Genomic DNA, 25,282 nt, shown 5'->3' with positions numbered 1-25,282 from the left:
TGGGTGGGGGACAAACGGTTGTAGGAGCTTGTCTCTATGGGGACGGGACGGCAGAGTCCTCCGGACCCAGCAACGCGGATGCGGTACAACCGTTGGCCGGCTTGGGGGCGATGTAGGCCCGCGTACGGGATAAGTTCAAAGACACAAAACAGAAATAAACAAAAAGAAAAGCACACGTGTACTCTTCAATAGTAATAGTAGAAGCGTATTGCTGTTACACGCACACAAAAAAGGTCCCGTTTTTTGGGCTAATTTGTTTTCTGGTTTTTGGACTAATATTCAGTTTTTCCACCTAATATTCCCCCCCCCTGTTTTTTTTTGGACAATTTTTTCCGTTTTTAGGACTATTTTTTTCTCTCCCTGTTGTTCAGGCTATTTTTTTCTCCCTGTTTTTTGGGCTATTTTTTCCGTTTGTCGGACTATTTTTTTTCCTTCTGTTTTTCGGGCTAACATTTTTCTGACAATTTTTTTCTGTTTTTCAGACAATTTTTTTTCTCCCTGTTTTTCAGGCTATTTTTTTCAGTTTTTCGGGCCAATGCCCCCCCCCTGTTTTTTGGACAATTTTTTTCTGTTTTTTTGGACAATTTTTTTTCTTCCTGTTTTTTGGGCTATTTTTTTCTGGGTTTTTTTTGACAATTTTTTCCCCTCTGTTTTTCGGCCAAATTTTTTTCTCCCTGTTTTTCGGGATTTTTTTTCCGTTTTTCGGACAATTTTTTTCCCTGTCTGTTTTTTGGACTATTTTTTTTTTAGTTATCACATCGACACATCGAACTCGTGAGAACCTGTGAACAACAATTGACTTGCCGGACAACTTGATAAGGAAAATGCCTATCTTATTTAGTTTGATCATATTTTATTTTGAGCTGGGATTAAGACACTTGGAGATACGCTTAGGCCGAAAAATAGAAAAAAATTAGTCTGAAAAACAGGGGAAAATTATTAGTCCAAAAAAATAGCCCGAAAAACAGGATTTTTTTTTTTGTGTGTGAGACAAACTTTTTTGGGTACTGGCCCGAATTCTGAGTACAGATTACATTTATATTGCAGCGATGAAATAGGAAGCCAATCATATGTAGCATGGGTCTCAAACTCAAGGCCCGGGGCCAAATAGGGTCTACCTCATCCATATTGCAAAAGCAAATCATGTTCCTTGACGTCATGTTTCTTGCTTAAAATGTCACATTTCCAAACTGTCTTTAGCCTTTTGTCTTTATCTTTAACGTCGAAAATTGCAAGCGTGTTTTTTTTTGTTTCCAATCAGCCTTTGAAAATAAGAAAATGAGTAATAGTTGAGCAGTGTTCAATAGTTTTTGATTGTATAGCAAGTTATCCATCAATTTGTTGTGTATTTGTCATGCACAAATGGGAGATGATTATACATTTATAAATACTGTACATAACCCTAACCCTCTGAGGGAAACCGTAATTATGATGTGGCCGGTGACAGGAATGAATTTGACACACGTGATATACAGTATACTTGAAATATTATATATAAATAACAGGTCCATTGAAAGTAATCATAAAATTCAAGATAATATTGGACAAATAAACTCAACTAAACCCCTGTAATATGAATCCAGAGGTTTGTTTCTACATGTTTTTTTGTTTGAAAGGGATATGACATATATTACTTTATATATACGTAGTATACTTATGTACTATATTCGAGTGTAGTCAGAAGTGTGGCACGAGTAGGTCTACCGCTCGTGATACGCGACTACCCTCTAGTGGTAAATAAAATAGTTGCTTAGTTAAATGTTCAAACCGTATAAGAATTACAGCGGAGTCAACATTCTTAAATCCAGTCCGATTATTTATTAAGTTTATTTCAGAGTCGTTAGAATTTCAATTAGAATCAACTTCCTGTTAATCTTTTCTAACTATTAAAAAGGACGGAGGGACATCTTTCATGAATGTGCAATGCATTTTAATTGAATAATTAAGTCGTTTTTAAAGTTTCAACTGCATAATGTTACAGTGGCTTGGAATAAAATGATATATATTTTTTTATAGGAATAAGATATACCCGTCGTTTTATTATGTACACCGAAGCGTACTTTATTATGATTCTATATTACATTATGTTAGGTATTGTATTATTTTAACGCTGGTAAAGAAGTTAAAGTTTTTTTTGGGGGGTGATATTTTGTGTAAAGTGCTCTATATCACGCGCGTACATATTTTTATGACTACAGTGGTCAGACAAGGTGGCTTCCGGTGGCTCCAGCCATAGGAGGGCGCTGTCTCCCGCGTCAACGGCCGTGGAAGTGACGCGGGTGCTTTGTGAGGCCGACGCAGACATTTTAAAATAAACATGTAGCTAACGGCTAAATGCTACACCACCTGACAGCTCCCGAATGGGTGAGAGCACTGCGACAAGAAAGACACATCGGCCCAGTTTTTTTTATTTTTTTCACAGTTTGTGACGGGTTAATGTACGACGCTTCGCGGGTCACAGTAGGGGGCAAAACGACGAAGATGTTGACGAGTCTGGCTCCGGGAAAAGGAGCTCGTTAACACGGTGGTGAGTAACTGTCGCAGTAGACTGCTAAGTAAGTTAGCTCGACTGAGTGAGCTAAGTTAGCCGCGTCAACATTCTCGCCTTGGTTTCGTGTGAGGACGCAGCTGCTACGTTATGCAATAGCCTGGCACATGGAACAAACAAACAAAAAAAACAGGCGACTTTTGCGGTTTACTAAGCTCGCGGAGCACATTTGGAACCGTGTCTAGCCTTCGTTGCGTAGCTTCAGTTGGCTGGCTGGTTCGTGTTAGCTAGCTAGCTAGCTAGCCACAGGCGTCAACTAGCAAAGTCATTCATTCTGGCACAAGTAGATGTCTCGAGTTGCTCGCCCGACTTAATGAGGGCTTGGGAAGACTTAGCGGGCATTTACAAATATACACCGGGAATGTTTCACATGCAGGCTGCTTATGATATATTAACTGAATTAGGTTGAGTGTCTGCTGCCGTTACTACCCCCAAAAGTCAGTGCACGACTTATGTTGGGAGTGATTAGTTGTTTGGAGTATTGTTTTTGTGATACGGTGGAGCCAAAAAAAAAAAACATTGCAGTTAAAATGACTGAAGCCTGGGATTGTTTGCCGTTGAATCACTGGTACATACTGTACTCTTTGTGTATTTAAACATGTGCATAGCAAATGAATCCTTAGCTTTATTGGTCTTACAAGTGTGGAGCATTTCTCCTATTTCCTAACATTTTACAGACCAAACCGTTATTTTTAATCACGTATTACAACCTGAAACAGCTATAGAAGTATATTTGTCTCAATTATGACAGTTTAACATTTTGGGCACATGGCATACCTTACGTTCAACAACAAGTTATCTGTTCTTAACTTCTACTGCCGATAATGATCAAGACTTCTCTGCATCTTGCAAAATTTTTCACCCTCTTCAATCTCATTACGCTGATGTTTGCTATCAAGTCGGCTGGTTTTCAGCCGACGGCCAACTGCTTACATTTTACTATCCCTGTAAGTTCTTGAAAAGTGCTATATGCGTTTAAGTATGGATTGTGAAGATGTATACGATATGATGCATCCATTTGTCTGTTTGTTGTTGTAGCCCAACATTGAGATTGGTGACATTTTTTCTTTCCTTGTTCCAGGTGAGTGCCTTTCAAGGCACCTTGGTCCACTTTTGTTGGACCATAGGCCATTTTGCTGAACTAGCATGAAGATGGCTGATTCAGAAAAGGCAGAGGAATTTGTTGATGCGGAGTGTCTTTCTGAGCGCCTCGACGAAGCGCAATCAGGAACCACATCGGTCCAGGATGAACACCTAAAAACCGAGACCACCACGAGTACCAGTTCACCACCAAGGGAAAAGGAGGACGACAGCCCCTTGCACACGGAAGGCGAGCAGAGTCTCCTTTCAATGCCGTGTTTGATGAAGGAGCTCCGCAGAGACTCCCCTGAATCCCAGAGGGCCTCCACGGGGAGTGAGAAACCGGCTTCTCGTCACATTTACGAAAGTGACTCGTCCAATCCCTGCATGCTCTCCCCCTCGTCTAGCGGCCACCTGGCTGACTCGGATACGCTCTCTTCGGGGGCCGAAGGCGGCGGAGAGGAGGCGCAGACTAAAATGGAAGCCGACCCCAGTAAGGAAGCCGATCGGCAAACCAGCGGGAGAAAATCCCGCCGCTCACGTTCGGAGAGCGAGGCGCCGCCCAACGCAATGGCGGCGAAAAAGAACCGCTGCCAGCCTGCTGCGCTGGGAGCGAGCGGGCCAGAGAAGCAAATAAATGGCAAGCAGGTAAAGGTGAAAGGCCACCGCAGCCAGAAACACAAGGAGCGCATGCGCCTGCTACGGCAAAAGCGCGAGGCGGCGGCGCGGAAGAAATACAACCTGCTGCAGGACAGCAGCACCAGCGACAGCGAGCTCACGTGCGACTCCAGCACCAGCTCCTCAGACGACGACGATGACGACACTTCCGGAGGCAGCAAGACAATCAAGACAGATATTCCAGGTAAATCACCTTCCCCGGCAATATACAAGTCGAGCCTTTCTCAGGGGTGGGCCAACTTTTGTGCTCAAGTTTCACAATTCATCCCAAAAGTCCCTGTAAAATGAAAAATTTGTTTTTCTTTTAAATTTGAGCCATGTCACAGAAAAGTATTTAGCAACCCTCCCACATTTGAATAATTAAAAAAAATATATATCTAATGAGGCTACAAAATCATGGAAAATCGAGGCATTGTGTCCATTCTCCAATGCTGTGGGCATGTCCTCTGAATGTGTTGGAACCGTACGCTGCAGAAAAATGGATGGATCATCTTGGATCCTTCGTATGCCTACAGAACCCTACGTTAGAGCCGTGAAAATGTTTCCGCTTAAGGGCTCCGGTGACTGAATATATGCCACCAGGTTGACCATTTTGCCATGCTATGACCACAGGCCATAACTACCACCTAGCTCGTGAGCTAACAAGCATGTGGCTCCGATTAATAATAACTAAGTTGATTTTCATACTGAAGGTCAATTCCGATTTGTTTTGCCTATACATGACATGTATCTGATTTTCTCCCCCTGCCTAACCCTTCATGTCACAGTGAACAGTACTAATTCTGATGGCCTCTGAGGCTTGGCCTCTTTCGTATAAGGATAAAAATCGCATATGTATCGGAAGCGACTGCAGTCTGGACGCTCAGGTCGTAATCATCCAAACGATATTCCATCAAAAGGTGACAAATGTCATAATTGTTAAAAAAAATACAGGCAAGAAAAGTAATGGTGGAAAAGTTTAGTGCTGAAAAAAAGTCTTTACAACGGACGAATACATGGGGCACATTGCAGTCAGGTGGTATTTGGAAAAAATTACCAAAGAGTTGGCAGAACAAGGCATCAAGAAATACTGGCTGCAGTTCTACGAGAAAATGAAAAGCCTTTGCGCTTAATACAAAGACACAAAATAAATTAACCAAGGTAGCAGACATGGTCAGGTAACCTGCCAATTTTAAGGGTTTATTCACACCTGCTACAATTGGCCCACTTTAAATGAACTATTAATTATTTCCCTCTTAATCCTGACCATTTATGTAAGATTGTATACGAACAAGTGAATCCTGGTGTGCACCAAAACAACCATTCCAGGACCTACAATTTCAGGTTATCTCTCTCACTCTAATTCCAGACAGACTCTAAGGTTCGTTCGTGGTGTGAATACCAAACGGCCTCGAACTGACCCAAGTGCAGGAAACATAATCCACCGTATCCACTAGCCAGGGGTCGGCTTCTTCTTTTCAGCGTGTCATCTTTTTCCATCTCAGCCTATCTCGTGGATCTTCCTCTCTAACACTCACAGTCTTCGTCTTCATGTCCTCCCTCACAACATCCATCAACCTTTTCTTTGGTCTTCCTCTCGGTTTTTGGCCAGGCAGCTCCATCCTCACCACCCTTCTACCAATATACTTACCCTCTCGCCTCTGAACATGTCCAAACCATCAGTCTGTGAACCTTGTCTCCAAAACCCCCAACTTTGGCTGTCCCTCTAATGAGCTCATTTCTAATCCTATCCAACCTGTTCACACTAACCGAGAACCTCAGCATCTTCATTTCTGCTACCTCCAGTTCTGCTTCCTGTTGTTTCTTCAGTGCCACCGTCTCCAATTCGTACATCATGGCCGGCCTCCCAACTGTTTTATAGACTTTGCCTTTCATCCTAGCGGAGAGTCTTCTGTCACGTAACGCCCCAGACACCTTGCGCCAGCTGCGAGCAACAGTATGGTTTCATGTCCAGAAAGAGTACCACCGATGCATTATTTGCCTTGAGGATTCTAATTGAAAAGTACAGAGACGGTCGGAAGGAGCTACATTGTGGATCTAGAGAAAGTCTATGACAGAGTACCAAGTGAGGAACTGTGGTACTGCATAAGCAACTCCGGTGTGGCGGAGAAATATGTTACAATAGTACAGGACATGTATGAGGGCAGGAGAAAAGCGGTGAGGTGTGCCTTAGGCGTTACAGAAGAATTTAAGGTGGTGGTGGGACTGCATCAGGGATCCGCACTGAGTCCCTTCCTGTTCGCTGTGGTAATGGATAGGCAGGTTGTCTGTTGTGTTCGCGGTGTTGCTAAGTGCTAACGCTACTGCGTGCTACAAACAGTGAGCCGTATGGTGAGTCACCCTGAAACATTTGGGCATTTGCACAAATAACCCAACTGGCGGGAATGACTTAAAAATGCAGTCATGTTAGGCGAGAAAATTAACAATGGAGCGTTTGCGTCGTCTCCCAAGCAGTGCAACGTGAAAGTGAAAAAACTTGATCAAAGTTATATGAAACCTAGGCTCAAAATATAGAGAAATGGGGGGGGAAAAAAAAACAAATGTCCCCGGTTTGACAATCTAGCTAAAACATTAGGAACAAAAGCAACAGTTTTTTCCATGGACATTATAGAAAGGAACAGCCCGACAGTATGCGACCCTTCATCCACAAAAAGCAAGTCCTCCCCTTCGACCAGCTGCTCCACTGAAGTTGAGGTCATTGGTAAGTGAGATAATCTTTGTTTTATTACATTTTTAATAGTGATATTTTTTTTATTTACTTTGTTGTTGTCAGTAGCTTTGAAATGTTGTTATAAAACATCAGTGGTCTGGTGTCCAACAAAACATGTACCTTCATTATAGTCATTTTTACTTTATTTGATGATGCTCTGACAAACAACTTGGCATTCATTCGTTACACATTTGTTTTGTAGCATTGTAATTTTTTTTTTAAAATATGGAGATATAGCTTTGTTTCGCTTGCAGATAAGAAGGAGACTGCACAACCTTCTGATGACACTGCGGCTGGAGAGGACCACGGGGCTTCGTCTAGCTGTGGTGGAACAAATGTAACGTGGTGTTCAGGCAAAGGGACGCTGCCTTTTTCTGCAAACGAGGCAGTTGCAAGAAATGCTGGAAACTGAGCAAAGCCATCGAAGACAGACGAATGCAGCGAAGGAGAATCTTCAATTCACAGGGAGAAGACACAAGATTTGAAGTAATTCAGGAATGACGACAACTGGCACATGCACAGATGGTCAGTCGGATAATGGCCGCTGGTGCAGAATTGCTGTCATTTAATAGCCAAATAAAATCCTTCTACACAGCACATTTGAAGTAAAACCCCCACAAACTTTTAATACGCTGCCTTCCAGCGGCTCCACGTAGGCCCACTCCTACGAGCTCTACACGTGGCAGCGCCTCGGTCACTTTTTCAGTGCGCAGTGTTGCAAAAGCAGCCATAGCCCCCGCAAGGACCCTCAGTCAAAACAGGCGAGGAAGCATAGACGGACGGTCGCCAGTGTCAGACATCCTAGTTCAATTTGTGCCAATTTTACGAGCGTTTATAGTTAAAACGACATCAGTTTGTTTTGTCTGGATGTTCAAAGATTGCAGTCTTATTTTATTTACACAAGAATGTACAGAGTGGAAATGTCACTGCTTTTATTTGGTAATTGTTTTAATGCATGTTTTGCATTCATATATCATTATATATAATAACTTTCTTTCAGTTGGGTGATGAGCCGGTTTATCGAATCCCGCAGTGAAGTCGCGTCCCCCGTCATCGTGGTCTTGCCAAAATGAACACGAACGTGTGTCCATACACTTGCAAAAGTGTGGCAGCCATCTGAAATAATTACATTATCACTATTATATAATTACATAATGGCATTGTATATTAATGAAACCAAAAATAACTAGGGGTGACAAGACTTAAGGATCGTTGTTAAAATGTTCTTTTATTTTGTTTCATTGTAAACTTATTTCAGTTTGGAGATATTGCTATTTAATTTTTGTATGTATGTACAGTTTTTATTCAATAGTATTTCTCCACTTTGTACATTTATATAAAGTATTGTTTAAAAAATGTAAGAACTCTTGTGTTTGTTGTCATTTTTATCACAGTTTGCAATTGAGGGGGGGGGGTAATTGTATTGCCACATATGGGAAGAATATGGAAAAAACATTACAGCGCTGCAGAGTCCAAAACTGGGAAAAACAACAAAGCATTTGGTTATCTTTATAAATGTTCTACTTTATATAAGTGATCATGAGGACTTTAAAAACTAAACTAAATGCGCACCAATTTAATTGACGGCTGAAAAATGAGTGGGGTGTCTTTTCAGCGCATTCAGTGGACACGACCATAGCACCCAACAATCTGGAGGAGGTATTTTTAATATTTTTGACTCATTTATAATTAATTGCACATAGGTTTAATTAAAATTTTGTTTAAATAGATGTTTAAAAATACAAGTTTTCAAGATTAAATGCAAATGTATTTTAGTGTATTTTGAAATGTAAAAACAGCTGAACTGTACTAAAAAAAGTATTTGAAAAGTCAGAAATGTACTATGATTACAATAATAGTATTGTATCTATAATTATAACTTAAAAAAAAGTTTTAAACTGCCTTTGTTGTTTCAGATGTCATTCAACTATGTTTTATTGTATTGCACATCTTAAATTTAAATTTGATTTGTATTGAATTCAATACTGGAGATTCTTTTGCAGACCACTAGAGAGACTTTTTTGTTTAGCACATTTTGGGAAGAAATTAGGGTAAGAATGCAACATTATTACAGAACTCTTGATATAATAATTGTTTTCTGGGCCATACGTTGCCTACCCCTGGAATGTCTCATCAAATGTTGAAGCAAAGAAGTGGTGTGCATGATTTGAACATTTCTCATATCCCATAACTGGTGAAATCACATCATGGGGTTCATAAAATGTGTTGGTGGAATCAAAACAGCATTTCCTTTTTGATTTGATCGGTTGTTTTTTTTTCCTCACTCACATAATGCCATTCAACCTCCCCCGCTAGAAGGTTGCTCCTATTCATCCGTCCCGACGCGGTTCCGTCAGACTGCCCGGTCGCCAAAACGTCGCCTTAATGTCTTTGCAATATCGGTTGTCACCCACGCTGCGTGCGAGCCGTATTTGAGCCAGCTCGCTCTTTGCTGTAAATAGACGCTGCTTGCCTGCGTGAGCTCACTCTGCTGGTCTTGAGCAGACGTGCGGTTTGGCCTTGGCTTGGAGTGCAGGTGGAAAGGTGTTAATAGATTCATTTCAAGGTCATTGTGTGGGTTATTACGAGTGTCATCCAAAGGCACCCTGCTGTATTGTATATTTTCTTTTTGTTTCTCTTTGTCTTCAGCGTACATTGTACTCTGATCGAGTATACAACCTATAATTTTTCCTCTCGTTGTAGAAGCTGTGGATATTTTACAGAACTGCATATAGTGCAATCTTGACTTGTGAGCGACCAACTTATTGGGGGAAATTGTCACTCGTTTTCACTTTGTCTTGTGAGCTACGTAAGAGCAAGTTTCACTAACTCTAAAGCTTGAGTGAAGTGCAAAGAAACGGATCGACTAAGGTACTGGTTTGCCATCGCATGTGGTCAAGGAGAGCAAAGGTTGCTGGTGCACTTTCACCTGATTGTTGAACACGGGACAGTCAAAGCCACAAATATAAAATGGCAACACTCGCAAGGCCACATTTAATACTCACACTGAACTAAATAGCCAACCGACTCCTGCACTTGACATCACTCACAAGGTCTTGACCCTTAAAGGTACAACTCGAACACACACCTTACGACGACAGTACAGGAAAACACCCTGTCAGCGAGTTCCCACCTATTTTAAGCTCTCGCATAAGAAATCTTAACAAACATGAGTATGGATGCTGCAGTAAAGACAAACGTATCACTTTCATACGGAACGGGAGGCGGACTTTTTTTCTCACGATGTCATTTTCGAAGTGCATTTGCCTCATCTGCCAGTGTCGTGAAATGTGGAGCGGCATTTTCAAACTGTTCATGGAAAATATGACATCGACATTCCGCCGAAAAGCAAGCTGAGAATTGAGAATTGGCCACTGAAGCATCGTTTCCGTGTTCGTCACATCATCGTCCCTTCGAGACAATCTTTTAAAAATAAGGCGGAAATATTATCTTTCATAAAATCTCTGCAGCTGTAAAGGCGCTGTGAAGCCATGGCTGATATATGGAAGGACATCGTAGATTGTCGTATTCGTATGGTGTTTAATGATCATCAACAGGAACTCAGATAGTTGCAAAAAATGTTCATAGTTGTGTTGTGCAATATTGGATCATGTGGTTATGCAAAGCACAGAAACATACATTTACACATAAATAATCCTCAATATACTTTAAAATATGTTTTGCATTTTTGTAGCGCATAGATCTTTGTGACTTGGTCATTCTATTTCATCATTGGTCATTCTTGGATGTTTTGGACACAAGGTTAGATGGTTTGAACATGTTCAGAGGCGAGAGAGTAAGAGTATATTGGCAGAAGGGTGCTGAGGATGGAGCTGCCAGGCAAAAGAGAGAGAGGAAGACCAAAGAAAAGGTTGATGGATGTTGTGAGGGAGGACAAGAGAACGGTGGGTTGGATGGAAAAAGATGACACGCTTGTGGCGACCCCTAACGGGACAAGCCAAAAGAGAAAGAAGTAGAAGGGAAAATTGAGTTACAACCTTGGTCACAGCATGAATTAAACCCACAAGTCAAGGTACTACGCCACGGTATTTGTCTCGGGATGCAGTTTCTCTACTCAGCCGTGTTGTGTTCCTGTACCCTGGCTTTATCCATCCTCCATCCATCCCAAACTTCAGCTTTACTGATGCCATCTCTGCCTTTGTGTATGCGGTGGTCGAGAACAAATCAACCACGACACGTGTCAGCAAACTACAGTTTCTTTTATTTCAAGAAGCTGTCTTGAGGTGTGATGCTTGATCGGACAGTTGATTGGGGCACATATCAGAGCTGAGTCCACTATTTGAAGAAGTCTAATCTTTGTGTAGTCGTATATTTGTCATTAGTTGTTTTTTTTATTTCCATGGATAAAGGATAATTGGAGCACTAGAAATTTCAATGAGTTGGTATTTAGAGAACTTTTCTGGTCAGGTTTGTAATTCTGTGTCAACATGGGTTCTTGAATGATCGTAGCATATGCTATGATACCATTTTTTTTTTCATTTTGCCCATTTTGATTTTTCTCCCCGCAAAAGCAGTTTTGACCTCTCAGTATTTGCAATTTCAGGTTTAAATCTTAGATGTCTCTGTTTGCGTCTGAGTCGCGCAACTTAGCAGATGTTCTCCAAAACTGGCCTCCAAAGCCAACCATCAGGGATCTGTAGGAAGGGGAAGATATCAACCATTTCAGTATTTTTCAACATCTCCAAACTCAGACTGCATGATATAGTCCATCAGCATGAACGAGTTCTGACCTGCACGTAAAACAAGAAAGCAAAAATTGTCATTCTCTCTTTTGTCACCCAAAAAAAAAAACGGTCCAATCAGGAAGCATGAATCCACTACCACTGTTTGTTCTTAAGCCTTGGCCTCAATGTCTTTCAAGCTGGCTTCGGACGTGCATCGGAGAGATCCAGAGTGGGTGCCCACATTCATGGGCTGCTGGACAGCGGCGCGTGGGACAGGAACGGGATCAGCAGCGTGCTGGAGGAGGCCATGACGCGCTTCGCCGTCATGCAGCGCCAGACCGAAGAGCGCTTCCGCGTCTGGATGGAAAAGCTCGCGCACCTCGACTCAGATGACTCGTCCAAGCGCTCGAGCGACGCCCCCGAGGGGGGGCAACAGCACCCTCCGCTGTCCCAGGGGGCACGGCCTTCACCCGCTAGTTCCTTCTTGCCGTCGTCCGAGTCCGCGGAGACGATGGCCGCCTACATTTTGGCGCGGGCGAACAACGCCGCAGTCGCGCCTGTCGACAACAACAACATTCTACCTGAAGCGGTCACTCAGAATGGAAATCTTGCCGTTCCAGATCCCGGACTCTTGAATGTTTAGAAGCAACTTCGAACTCCCCCATGTGGAAATTTTATTTGGACAATGCGCCTGGATGACTATGGGACTACCTGCTGGCATGGAATCACTGTGAGACTTGAGAATATTTGCAAACAATCACGGATCTCGTGCATCCCTCCGGAGACTGCGGAGTCGGGGCTTTGGTTGTTTTGGGTGGGGGTAAGTTGTGGCGAGCTGAGTGGCCGTGCAACTCTAAATAAGCAAATATGGCCCCATAAAGCCCCAAAACATTCAACCTAATAATAGTTTCAATTATATTTTTATAAATGTAACATGACCCCGCATAGAAATGGAAATGGTCCGAGAAAAAGCTTTCCCGCCCCATTGGGGGCATGGCTTCCAATATGTTTTTTCCCCCCCTTTAGCTGTACTGTTATACGATGCTTTCATTCTTACAGAAAATACGGCTGTACAGTGGTGCCTTGAGATGTACGTGTAATTCGTTCCACGGCAATGCTCGGAACTCAATTTACTCTTACATGTCATATCTATCTTTCCCCTCTTAAATGAATAGACGTGCCATTAATTTCATCCAAGTTTTGTAATGTTTTTTAGATTAAAAAACTGGCACTATCATATTGTACTTCCTAAAAATACAATAACAGAGCTAAATCTAATGGTAAGGATTTAAACATTTTTTTTGCCTCATGATTGATTCATTGCGATTGTACGGCTCCCGGTCTATGCGCTTTGACCACAAGAGGGCAGTATAATTCGGCATATGACAGGGACATCTCAATAAATTAGAATAGAGTCCATCCATCCTTTTTCCAAGGCGCTTATCCTCACAAAGGGTTACGGGAGTGCTGGAGCCTTAATTTAGTTAGTTCAAATAAAAAAGTGAACCCATCGATGCGCCACACAGATGTTTTATTTTTTTTTTTTTTTGAGAATAAATGTATAGTTTTGATGATTATATTTTATAATATGGGAAAAAAGGCCAGAATTTACCATCCCCACAAACTAGAATATTGCATAACAATCAATCAAGAAGCAATGTAAATTAGGCATGTAAATGTAAAAAAAAGTTAGGCAGCAATTTGCCTCTAGCGACGGTCACAACACCTCAGTCAGCTGCAGTAATATTCATTCAGTCATTTTATGCAGAAAATATGTGAGTACCGTTCACTGTCATGTCATTTTCTTTGCCCCTAAACAACTGAGTGGCGTGAAAAGCTTGAAGCATCGTTTTTGAAGAATCGTTCACTCTCTGCTCGTTGTAGAGTGAGTTGAGTTCACTGCCAGCATTTTGCGCTCTTTTCTCCAAATTTCAGTCAGAGTCAGTGCAAAAAAAAAACAAAAATGGCCAGATGACACCCTGTATCTCTTAAAACCTCACAAGTTGGGTCACTTGTGCCTCAAGGCACCACTGTAAAACCTTAGATGCAGTTACAAAACACCCCCCGAAATGTCAACCCATTAATGATGTTTTCAATCCTATTTTTAGGTGTTGAAATGGCCCCCAATTGTTTCTATAGGTTTTCTTTTCACATCCAATTATACTTGAGTCGATAGTGGCGTTCTCATACAGCTAATGCAAATACAGCGGACACATACTAGGATGAACAGAATCGGAAAGGGATGGTGCCTTGTCATTCAGCAGTCATTCTGGCCCTAGTGTTAATTTAGGATTCCCAATTACCGTAATTTCCGGCCTACAGAGCGCACCGGATTGTAAGCCTCACCCAGTACATTTGTAAAGGAAATACCATTTGGGACATACATAAGCCGCACCTGTGTAAAAGCCGCAAGTGCCAACATTGAAACAAGAGATTTTTACAAAGAAAGACGGCCCGTAGAGTTTTCAAAGTTTTAATACCTTAGCTTAGTTTAACATAGCAACAAAACGGTAGCACGAACAGGACTGGTTAAAAAAACAAAACAAAACATACCGGTTAAAAAAAAAAAACCACCCGCGGCAGCTACACAGTAGCTACATGGGAGCACAGCACTAACACAGCCGGTTTAAAAAAAAAATAAAAAAATAAATCGTTGAGACGCGGCAGTAACACAGCAGAAACACGCTAGCCTGGCGCTAACAGGACCAGTTAAAAAAATATACCGGTAAAAATCAGTGACGCGGCAGTAACACAGCAACAACATGCTAGCATAGCGCTAACAGGGTCGGTTAAAAAAAAAGAAAGGCATACTGGTAAAAATCACTTGAGACACGACAGTAACAGCAGCAACACGCTAGCACAGCACTAACGCTAGCGCAGCAGTAACAGGGCCAGTTAAAAGAAAACATACCGGTAAAAGTCACTTCCTCGGCACATATATTCCACCGGTCCCACTCTTACTTTTTCCGCCAGAGTACCCCCTTCCGGCCGTTAGAAAAACAAAATGCACAAATTAGCCGCATCACCGCATAAACCGCAGGGTTATAAAGCGTGTGAAAAAAGTCGCGGCTTATAGGCCGGAAATTACGGTATGTTTACACATCTGGTGGTTGTCTTTCTTTAGGCGGCAGAGGTTTACTTACCTCCGCGAACGGCTTTACACAGTCGAGTATAAACTGTACACAATCGCACTACGTGCAGCATGGTTTGCCTTTTAAACAGTACTTTTACATTATTAGACTGGAAGTGTTCACATTTTTGCTTTTTGGGGAGGGGGGGTGGTTGTCACAGTTATTGCTACGATGCCTTTTATCCAGTAACTAGAAAAAAAAGAGAAAAGCACTTTTTATTTTTAGAAGCATCTATAATCATATACGTGCATGTATATAATTTTTTTCTTTTTGTGTTAGACAGGGTCCGATTTCTCAAATTTTGCCTTTTTTTAAAATGTTATTTCCACTGTTTCTGCCAGGTTAACAAAAGGGGCATGATGTGAACGTGACCTTTTATTTTTAACGGAAACAGTGCGTCTTATGTTCATATTAGTGCCACACTAAATAAAATGGAAATTATAATGGGGGAAAAAATTAGCTGTTACAAAATATAGGTGTCATTTGGGGGAGCATAACATTATCATTAGGTCCTGGACTCTTGATAACAGTAATATTACAGTACTTATACTGTACTTGGTAAAAGTGTAACATGATGTTTTTCACAAGATAGTTGGAAAAGTATAGAAAAAAATAGTTGTCAAAATGACAGTTATGAGCAAGTCACCATATGATGAGAATGAAGTCCTAATTTTGAGTGACCAAAACAGCTCATTTCAAATTACAATTCTAGCTGTCTCTCAATCTCCTTTTTTTCTCCTAATATTAAAATTGATGCCTTTCTCTACTACCATCTTATAAAGTTTTTTTCGGCATGACTTTCTCATGAACTTTTCCTCGAATATTACTACTAAGTCTTTTCTTAGAAGTACTTTTACATCAAACCTTGATGTCGTATGACTTGAATTAAAATCTCACTCTTTCTTGGAGTGTTTATTAGAAGTGTAGTCTGGAAAATCACAATATTTTTAACGTTACAACTTTTTCTTGGAATAATACTACCCATTTTGCCCCCAATTCCAACTCGCAAAAGTGTATTATGAAATATTGTTGTTGCAACGTTATTCAATTCACTCACATATACGACACATACTCACTAGTCATGTAAAATTCCCAAATTCATTTATATCACGTCTTCATAACTTTATTTGGAAAAAGTACAGCTCCTTTTTTTTCCCTGTGATATCGTAATATGAACACTCACGTCTTGAATACAATTTTTTATCCCCTCCCCCTTAATAGCGACAATTTCATTTTTGAATATTACTACTTTCTTCTTGTACTGTCGCTCTATGACTTCATTCTCATAGTATATATTTTTTTTTGTTTGTTTGTTTTCAGCATGGCCCTAATTCTCCTTGATGCAAAGACAGCGGCAGGACAGACCGTGACAATGTTTACCGCCCCTTAAAATTAATCCGGGAGAGAATTTGATCGCCGAGGTCGGTGTCACGGCGTGACGAGTCTAAAGCGGCTCCCCACCTTTTACCCATTAATGAAGGAATCATATTTATAGCTTGGATACTATCATGTATTCTGTGTGATGCGTACCCTCTTGAGACTTGCATGCGTGTGCTATTTGTGCGTAGAACGTGAAATGAAGAGTTCCAATCAAGAAGCATGCCAGCGTGCCAGCTTTAGGATCGCTTGTGGCGCTAACGTGGATTGATTGACGCCCCAGCGTTACACTTTACTTCCAGAATGTGTGCATTGTGTGTGTTTTCTCGTGTGTGCATTTGGAAAAACCCACTAAGGACGTTTTGTTGGCGGCCAAAGTGACGATTCTGGTTTATCCGTTTTTTTCTTTTTTCCTCATTTGGCCTTTTGCTTGACAGATTTTTGCTTTTTCCGGTAATTCCACAACCTGCTAGTTGAAGCTATCCAGAGGCACTTCAAAACACACACACGCACTAGCAAGCATAGTAGCTGTGTGTGTTTGTGTCCAATTTACAGCAAAGAACAAATATTCCCTGCTTGTTTTGTTTGGTTATTATTATCCAGCTGGCATTTTTGGTTTTCATCTGAAACACAATTCTTTTGACGTGTTTTGTATCTACTGTATTCTAGTTTAGTTGTGTTTTTTTTTTTTTTTTTTGTGAATGGCTATTATTTCGACAGAAAATAAATACAAACCAAACAAAACGTCTCGTCAAAGGTCTGTTATTGCATGCAGGCACTACCACAACGCATTTCAGTCAAAGCTTCTTTCATACAGACACCAGTCACTCACTCACATTTGAAAAAATTTAAGGGTGCGGTCTGTCATGCCCGCGGATGTAAAGTTACAGGTGTGGTCTACCTGTCATGCCCGCAGATGTAAAGTTACGGGTGTGGTCAGTCATGCATTTGAAAAATGTGCGGGTGTGGTCCACCAGTCATGCCCGCAGATATAAAGTTGCGGGTGTGTGTTCGGTTTGTAATTATGAGTTGTACCCCTTTCAGAGCGGAGGGGGGCGGTGTCAGGTAAAGTAGAAAGTAGAAGTAGGCTGAGGAGCAGCTGTTAGAGACCATGACGTCAGGTTGTGGTTCACTGCGCTGGATCGGTTTTCTTGTGCGCTGAGAGTGTGCGACAAGTGCGCAATTGCGCAGTGGCGCAGCTTAGAGGGAACATTGGTCAAGACCACACAAAATAAGCGACGTCTTTCAATATCGATGTATTTCTACTCGTAACAAATTTTACTCGTGTGATTTTTCATGCTCGACTGTGCAGATTTGCGAGTACGATGGCTCGGATTTAGCCACATTTTCCTTTTAAACAGACCCAAGAAAAAAATTATTTTTTTCATACCTTGTACGCTTTCGCGCAGCATCCTGGCGACTGATACAATCAGGTCTGTCGATATTGGGGCATCGGGACCACATTGATATTTTTGGCTCTTGATTTCAAATGAAATCAAAAAGATGTCCTTTAACTGCATAGTCAAAGCTTTAATGTGAAAGAATTTTCGCATCCAAGTCAGGTCATCAGTGGAGCACATTTTGTATGGATTCCATGTTTTAAGGGATCAAAGGTAATTGGGCAAAGGGTTAATTTTTTTTATCAAATGGTTGCCAATTTTTTTGCAGCCAATTGTAGCCTGACGTCTGGAACTAATCCCAAAATGCTGGATTTTATCCCTGGTCTGCCAGATCTCTGCTACAACTGTCTTCAGTTCCTGCTTCTTTGGGGCATTTTCCCTGCAGATTTGTCTTCTGCAAATGCACGAAATGCATGCTCGATTAGTTTCGGGTCAGGTGATTCACTTGACCATTGCGTAAACCACATCTTGGGACATAAATCTATATCACGACACTGTTACCGCCATAGAAAAATTGAGGAAATTTATGTCAGAAAATTGAAAGTTTATCCATTAAAATACAACGCTGATACTACCTCCCGTGGTAAATTTTTGGGTCGACACCCCATTTCTGTTCTGGTACCATTTATAAAGAACAGCCTCATGGGGTGAAATAGTTCTGAAATTTGACAAAGCACATTTTTCTTCAATATTGACTGAATTTTTTGGGGGGCGGGTTCTTCAAAACGTCGGGCCACCCCGGCCGCATCCCCCCCTGTCTCATTTCAACGCCGTGTTATTGAATAATGAAGTGTTCTCTTTGTCCTCCGCAGACGGGCCTCCAGTAGTGGGTCACTATGATATTTCAGACACTGATTCTAACCAGGAGGGTATGAATGCGGAGAAAGTCCGGCCCAGCGTGATAAAGCGCGAGCTAGAAACACTCAGAGGCCGGAATGTGGCGGAGCGCTCTGGCTGTATAAGAGCCCTGAGCTCCGTGGCAGGTCAGTTACAAACCCCGGCTGGCTTTTTTTTTTTTCCCCCTCCTCCTCTTGCTCTTCCTCTTCAATAAAAAAACTGGACTTGTACGCTTCCTGGGATCCATCTTGGCGAGACGTCTTACTGTGCTGCCTCTCTGGCGCTTCCGCCCTGCAGAGTTTTTCACCAGCGTTAAAACAGTCCACCATTTTGTCCGGCGTCACGTTTCCTTCTTCGCAGCTGCCTTTTATTACACGATCACACACGCGTCCTCGACTCGTCGTCGTCTCTCGAGCAGTTGCAAAACTTGAACCTTCTGCCCCTTTTGCTCCCGACAAAGTGGTGATTTGTGCCCGTTTTGTGTTCGTTTGTGTCTCAGGCCACGCGGAGGCGGGCGCGTTGCACAAGGATGGGCGTCAACACAAGGGCCAGATCAGCATCGCATCCTCCGACAGCGAAGTGGAGATTGTGGGCGTGCAGGAGAATACTCGGTAAACACACTGAAGTCGACCTTTTTTTATTTTTAGTTTTTTTCCCTGACAAAAAATATAGAAATCGGAGGTGCAACGATTCAAGACTATCTACCCGTATCATATTAATTGACAACTATTTTAATAATTGAGTCATCGTTCAAGGCGGCTGGAAAGTGTTGGCCTCACAGTTCTGAGGTCCCGGTTCGATCCCGGACACGCATGTGTGGCGTTTGCATGTTCTCCTCGTGCCCTCGTGGGTTTTCTCCAGGTGCTCCGGTTTCCTCCCACATCACAAAAACATGCATATTAATTGGACACTCTAAATTGCCCATAGGTGTGATTGTGAATGCGATTGTTGTCTATCTCGATGTGCCCTGTGATTGGCTGGCAACCAATCCAGGGCGTACCCCGCCTCCTGCCCGTTGACACCTGGGATTGGCTCCAGCACTCCCCGCGACCCTTGTGAGGATAAGCAGCTAGGAAAATGGATGGATGGAGTCATCATTTAAACACATCGTTTAACCTAAATTGTCCGAATCGTCAAATTTTAACCTCTCCACAGTAACTATTGTAAGATTTCCTCCATGAAAGCAGACTGATTGTTTGTGTGTTTAATCAAAATATTAACATTTGAAGAGTTTGTTTTCAAAACGAGACGTAGGCATTTTTTTCAGATTTACGAAACTCGCGCCAAAATTATCCATTCGGAGCTGGATAATTTTGGCGCGAGTTTCGTAAATCTGAAAAAAATGTCCATGTCTCGTTTTGAAAACAAACTCTTCATTTGCAAACATCTGTATTTACTTTGGAGAAAAATGATCAACATATTCGCTGACATGTTTCGGACCAAACTATTAATCAGACTCAATTTGTGTGTTACGGATCGGTTAGTACTAACACTTCGTATTGGTAGCGTCCCGCTGTCAACCTTATTTCACAGTACAGTATCGGGTACTTGTGAGGGTTATAGATATCAGCCACAAATGTATGTAGCAAAAGTACTTGTGGTGTCAGTACTCTGTTGGTGAGTATTCAAGAGTGAATACCGATACTGGTATAGATAGATAGATAGACAGACGGACATTTTTTATTCAGTTCATTAAAAAATAATAGTCTAAACTTATAAAGTTTGGGATTATTTCACACTTGATAATGAATTACAGTGTGTCCGATACGGACTTCACGCCAACACAAGCTATCAATCTTGGCTAATTTAATGTAACCTACCACTGCGCATTAAAACGGATAATCATGCCACCCCCCACAAAGTCCTCAAGGATAGACACAGCAGTCAGCGCACTTTCAATGACGTTGCTGAACAAACTCTAATAAAATAAACACACAATAATGATATTCAGGCAATAACTGCGACGTCAACAGCTGACACTCGGGCACTCATTACCAGTCAGTGTGATTTGACGGGAGCGCCATCACACTCCCAAATCTGCACAGTCGGCACGAAAAATCACACGTGTAAAATTTGTTACGAGAAGAAATACGTAGATATTGATATGTCGCTTATATTGCATAGCCTTGACCGATGTCCCCTCTAAGCTGCGCCACTGCGCAATTGCGCACTTGTCGCCACTCTCAGCGCACATGAAAACGGATCCAGCGCAGTGAACCACAGCCTGACGTCTTTTTTTTTTTAACACGGAAGAACACAGTCTCTAACATCGAGCTGCTACTCGGCCTACTTCTACTTCCTAGTTTACCTGACACCGCCCCCTTCCACTCTTAAAGGGGTACACTTGTAATTATAAACAGAACACACACCCACAACTTTATATCTGCGGGCATGCCTGACCGCACCCGTACATTTTTCAAATGTGAGTGACTGCATTATGCCCCACTTTTTTAAAGTCACACACACTCTCAAAGTTACAGATATTACAGTGTAGAATGTGTGGATGGCACCCCCGAGTGGAAAACAATACGTCCTCCACCTTGCGTATGCATTTTCATGTTTGACCCCTTTTTGTTTGATCAATTTAATCACACACCCAACACATGAAAAATGTATTTTTACCGAGTTAATTGATGGGATAGTCGGTGAAATAAGCAATTCTAAAAATATTCAATACCTGCAGCCCTTAAATAGTTAAAATGTTCAGTGGACTGGATAAAAAAGATACCCTCTTAGTCACGGCTGCTTTTATGTATTTATTTAGTTTGCGTTGCCAAAACAAATCCAAAGAAAAATGTAAGTCGATCGAAGTAATCCAGAAGTCCACACTTGTTTGTGTGTGTGTGTTGAAGATGCGCCCACCCTTGCGGCGGCGTGATCAAGAGCTTATCGTCGTGGAAGGACGACCACTCGGCAGAGCGGTCCGCCGGCGGCACCACGCACCCGCCGCCTCAGCTGTGGACATGCGTCTCCCCTCAGTCGAGTTGGGTATCCCCCCCGGAGGTGGTAGACCTCACGCTGGACGAGGAGAGCGGCGGACATAAACTCTTACAATAAACAGAAAAAAAAAAAAAATGAAAATGGAAAAAAAAAAAAAAAAACCTCTCACACTGAAATTTACCCTTACTCTTCCTCGTGGTCACTTTTGCCTTCCCGGAGTTTGGTTTGACCCGTTTTTAAACAATCATGTGTATGGAAGCCATTCTGTTGATGTGATATATATATATGTAGTATATATATATTTTTAATTGTAGATGTTGGTTACACAGCACAGCACTTGAGTTGCAGGAGTAAAGGTAAATCACCTTTTTAATGAAAGCAATACCCCCCCCCCCCAAACTGATTGTGTGTGTGTGCGAGCGCGTGTTGCAGAGCGAACAACAATAATTTTGCTGCTGGAGAGCTCGGCCACAATATGGCACCCGGCCAGCTCCATTTCTAAAGATGGGGGGAAAAAAGAAAAATCCGTGTATCATTCGTCCTTTCTTACTTTACAATCAAAAATGAAAAAGTGACTGATTTGCTTTTATTGATACTTTTTTACCTTACACCAAAAATTAAAAAATAGTATTCATATTGGAAAATACAACTTAGACAACAAGGGTATGAATTATAGGCATAATGTACTTTTTACGAAAAAAAATTATTTACTATTTAACTTGACAACAGAGGGATTTTCAAGTCAAAATAAAAAAAAATGCAAGCCATTTATCTTTGTCAAAGATGTATGCTGTATAGAGCTCGTGCACTTACGTCATAAAATCACGTGACTTTTGTTTACGTCGCCATATGCCGGTCAAGCTAAGCTTTGCTCAATGCTAAGTCGGTTGGAGACGACGCGGAAATATGTCTTGTAGCAAGACGCCCAGAGTCCGATACTGTCAGACATTTAGAAGGTGAAAATAAAAGACGCTCCGGAGAAAAAATTGATAAACTCGGCATTGAGGACCCATATTTAATGTCGAAGTCGATGTTTTCGGCAGTAAGAAATTGGACTGTTAATTCGGTTCCGATTGTCTTGGACAACTGGATCTACGCATGGATCTGGCGAGAAAGTCGTCGAGATTTACAAGGAAAAGTTTGAAAGCGTATAAAAGTCTGGACACATATGAATACTTTGTCGCTGGATCTGTTCTCAATCAGGAATAAATCCCACATAGTGACGGTTTTGACGGATCGTGAACGCGGAAGCGTGTTCGGCCACACGTTAACCTTTGCCGGAATCCATCGATCTTTTCAGCTAGTATGCAATACAAATACCAATATTTAAATAATTGACCCCTGGTTTTACACTAACTCGCATTCATTAACTATGATTGGGACAACCGACAGGACAACATTATTATTATTATATTGTAAATATTCTCCTCCAGTTCAATGTCTCCCACAATGTCGAGCAGCTCTGTTTGACCGGCAATATGGCGCCGTGAAAAAGTTGACGTCACGTGCACGAGCTCTATTGCTAGCATAACAAGACCAGGTTAGCACAACTTTAGCGATGGAATGTAAATGGAAAGCGCGACCGACGCGACGGAGCAAGCGTCGTCGTGACACGCGGTAAAGACGGTCTCGTAACAGAAAAAGAGGTTTTGACGTTTTGGAGCATTGCTAATTTCACATCGTTTTAAATTGACCTGAAAGAAAGCTCCCGTGAGCCCACTCCTGGCCTGTAGTTCATTCTCTGCGTGACTCAGACGCTTTAACAGGATATACCGTTTCATGAGAAATGAAAAATAAAATTGGTGTTTAATTGTAAAAACTCTGGCAGATTATTTTTGACAAGAGCTGAAATTGGTTAGGGGCCCAAACTTATGTGAAACTCACTTTAACACCTTTATCTTCATTCTAGCAACCGAGATACGTGAGGATCCGTGTGGCTATTTTTTGGTTACAAATTGAAAAAGTTGCAAGAACGATTGATACGAGGATTATAATTTTTTTTCTTCTAAATGTAAATCCGCTTTCTGTCATTCTTTGGTCGCGCCTGCTTCAATGCACGGATGAAAGTCTCACCACTGGGTTCTCATTTGACTTCGGGCTTATTTGCAGTTGTTTCTCACTTTGCTGTCGCTCAGCTTCAGATACGAGCATCCCTAATACTCCTATGACATGTTGCAAAACAGCTCACATTATTATTATTATTGTACCCCATGTGCGAATGTACCAGTTTGGCTTTTTACGCTTTACTCATCCTGAATAAGTCCAAAAAAAAAAAAAAAATGCTATCTTGCTTATCCTCCTGAATGCCTTGAAATGTGCACAGTTTTCCTTTAAATTCTTTTTACCTGGCAAAACGGTGACTTTTTGCTATCAGGATTAAAAAAAAAATACATATTTTAATAGTGAATGTGAGTGTGGCCGCGAGTGCAGCACTTGGTGTGTGATGGCCTGTCACCTAGACATTGCTATTATTGTTTTTAGGCCAGTGACATTTTTTATGCACTTTTTTTGTGTTTTTAGTTTCCTAAAGTTTGCATAAGGATGGTAAAAGGAATCCTACATGATTTTTTTTAAACCAAATACTAGATTTTTAATTCTGTATTGAAATTTCTGTTAATATTTTTTTTTAAATCCAGAATATGTGAACATTTATTTTCGTCACAACAACTTTTCATTAGGCATTAATGTTGATTGTAATGAATTCAAATTGCAGTGGTTTTCAATGCCGCTACCACACAATCTTTTAAAGCACCACTATTTTTTTTTATATCATTTTTGTTTTGTTTTCAAACTTTGGTCAAAATATTAATATAGAGGGCATTGTGGAGTCGTGGGGAAAGAAAAGTGCATTCATCATGTCATCATATTTAGCATCTTCCTATTGTATTTTTAAGTGTCAGTATTTTAAATTAACAAAAAAAAGTATATATATATATATTTTGTCTCTTCTGACACATCTTCCTTTAACTTATGTCTGTAGAACAAAAAAAAAAGAAGCTATTTTAAAAACAATAAATAGAATGTTATTTAATGACGTGCTTGTATGCTCATTTATTTTTTATTACCCAGCCTCACATTTGTGTTTTCATTGAGTGTTTCGAAAAAAATGTAAACGGAACTACCTTTGGGTGCCGATCTGGATGAACACCGTAATTCCCGGCCTATAAGCCTCACCCAGTACATTTGTAAAGGAAATAGTATTTGGTACATACATACGCCGCAGCTGTGTAAAAGCTGCAAGTGCCCACATTGAAACACGAGATATTTGCAAAGAAAGACGGTACACAGAGAGTTTAACGCTAACGCTAATGCGAGCACCGCGCTAACACTAGCGCCATGCCAATGGTTTGGTTGGTTAGCGCCGTGCTAACAGGGCCGGTTAAAATACAAAACATACCGGTAAAAATCACTGCGACATGGCAGTAATACGCAAGCACAGCGCTAACAGGGCCGGACCGGTAAAAGTCACTTCCTCTGCACATATATTCCACCGGTTCTCGCTCTTACCTTTTCCGTTCGTGTGCCTCCTTGCCGCCGTTAGAAAAAAAATGCACAAATTAGTCGTGTCACCGCATAAACCGCAGGGTTGAAAGCGTGTGAAAAAAGTCGCGGCTTATAGGGATACGTCGGATTTCGGTAATCGGTACCGGATCGGTAATCGGTAAATGTATTGATGCGTTGGTGGATTACATGACGGTGGTCAAGAACTGCAAATGTAATTGACCTGTGGAAAAATTGCATCTTTATTCATTTGCATCAAGGACCCATGTTGCGTGTCCCTTAATCTGATTTTTAGCCAAAGTAGACTTGTAAATGATCTTAGACCCTTTGTGTCACATAAGGACTTGAAGTGTTTTGTGTGGGGATGTTCTTGCGCATCTAACTGGGAATAATAT

The 25,282-nt window shown here is 41.5% G+C and overlaps 1 protein-coding gene across 6 annotated transcripts; it reads left to right on the top strand.

Annotated features, from left to right (window-relative positions):
- The first annotated feature begins 2,248 nt into the window (after positions 1 to 2,248).
- ark2n (arkadia (rnf111) N-terminal like PKA signaling regulator 2n) lies at positions 2,249 to 24,420 on the top strand. Of its 6 annotated transcripts, XM_061801104.1 has the most exons (5): positions 2,249 to 2,527; positions 3,630 to 4,490; positions 18,422 to 18,592; positions 18,946 to 19,057; positions 21,299 to 24,420. In XM_061801104.1, the coding sequence occupies exons 2-5, from the start codon at positions 3,695 to 3,697 to the stop codon at positions 21,501 to 21,503; spliced, it is 1,284 nt and encodes a 427-aa protein (XP_061657088.1). In that variant the 5' UTR covers positions 2,249 to 2,527; positions 3,630 to 3,694; the 3' UTR covers positions 21,504 to 24,420. The 6 variants fall into 6 exon arrangements, 5 of the variants coding, with proteins under 5 accessions (XP_061657088.1, XP_061657090.1, XP_061657089.1 ...); XR_009792263.1 differs by lacking the exons at positions 18,422 to 18,592; positions 18,946 to 19,057; positions 21,299 to 24,420 and adding exons at positions 11,899 to 12,521; positions 16,153 to 16,874; XM_061801106.1 differs by lacking the exon at positions 18,422 to 18,592.
- Positions 24,421 to 25,282: the final 862 nt, after the last annotated feature.

The sequence above is a fragment of the Syngnathoides biaculeatus genome, chromosome 17 (genome assembly GCF_019802595.1).
Source record: "Syngnathoides biaculeatus isolate LvHL_M chromosome 17, ASM1980259v1, whole genome shotgun sequence".
Taxonomy (NCBI): domain Eukaryota; kingdom Metazoa; phylum Chordata; class Actinopteri; order Syngnathiformes; family Syngnathidae; genus Syngnathoides; species Syngnathoides biaculeatus.
This window is presented reverse-complemented; position numbering and strand designations above follow the sequence as displayed.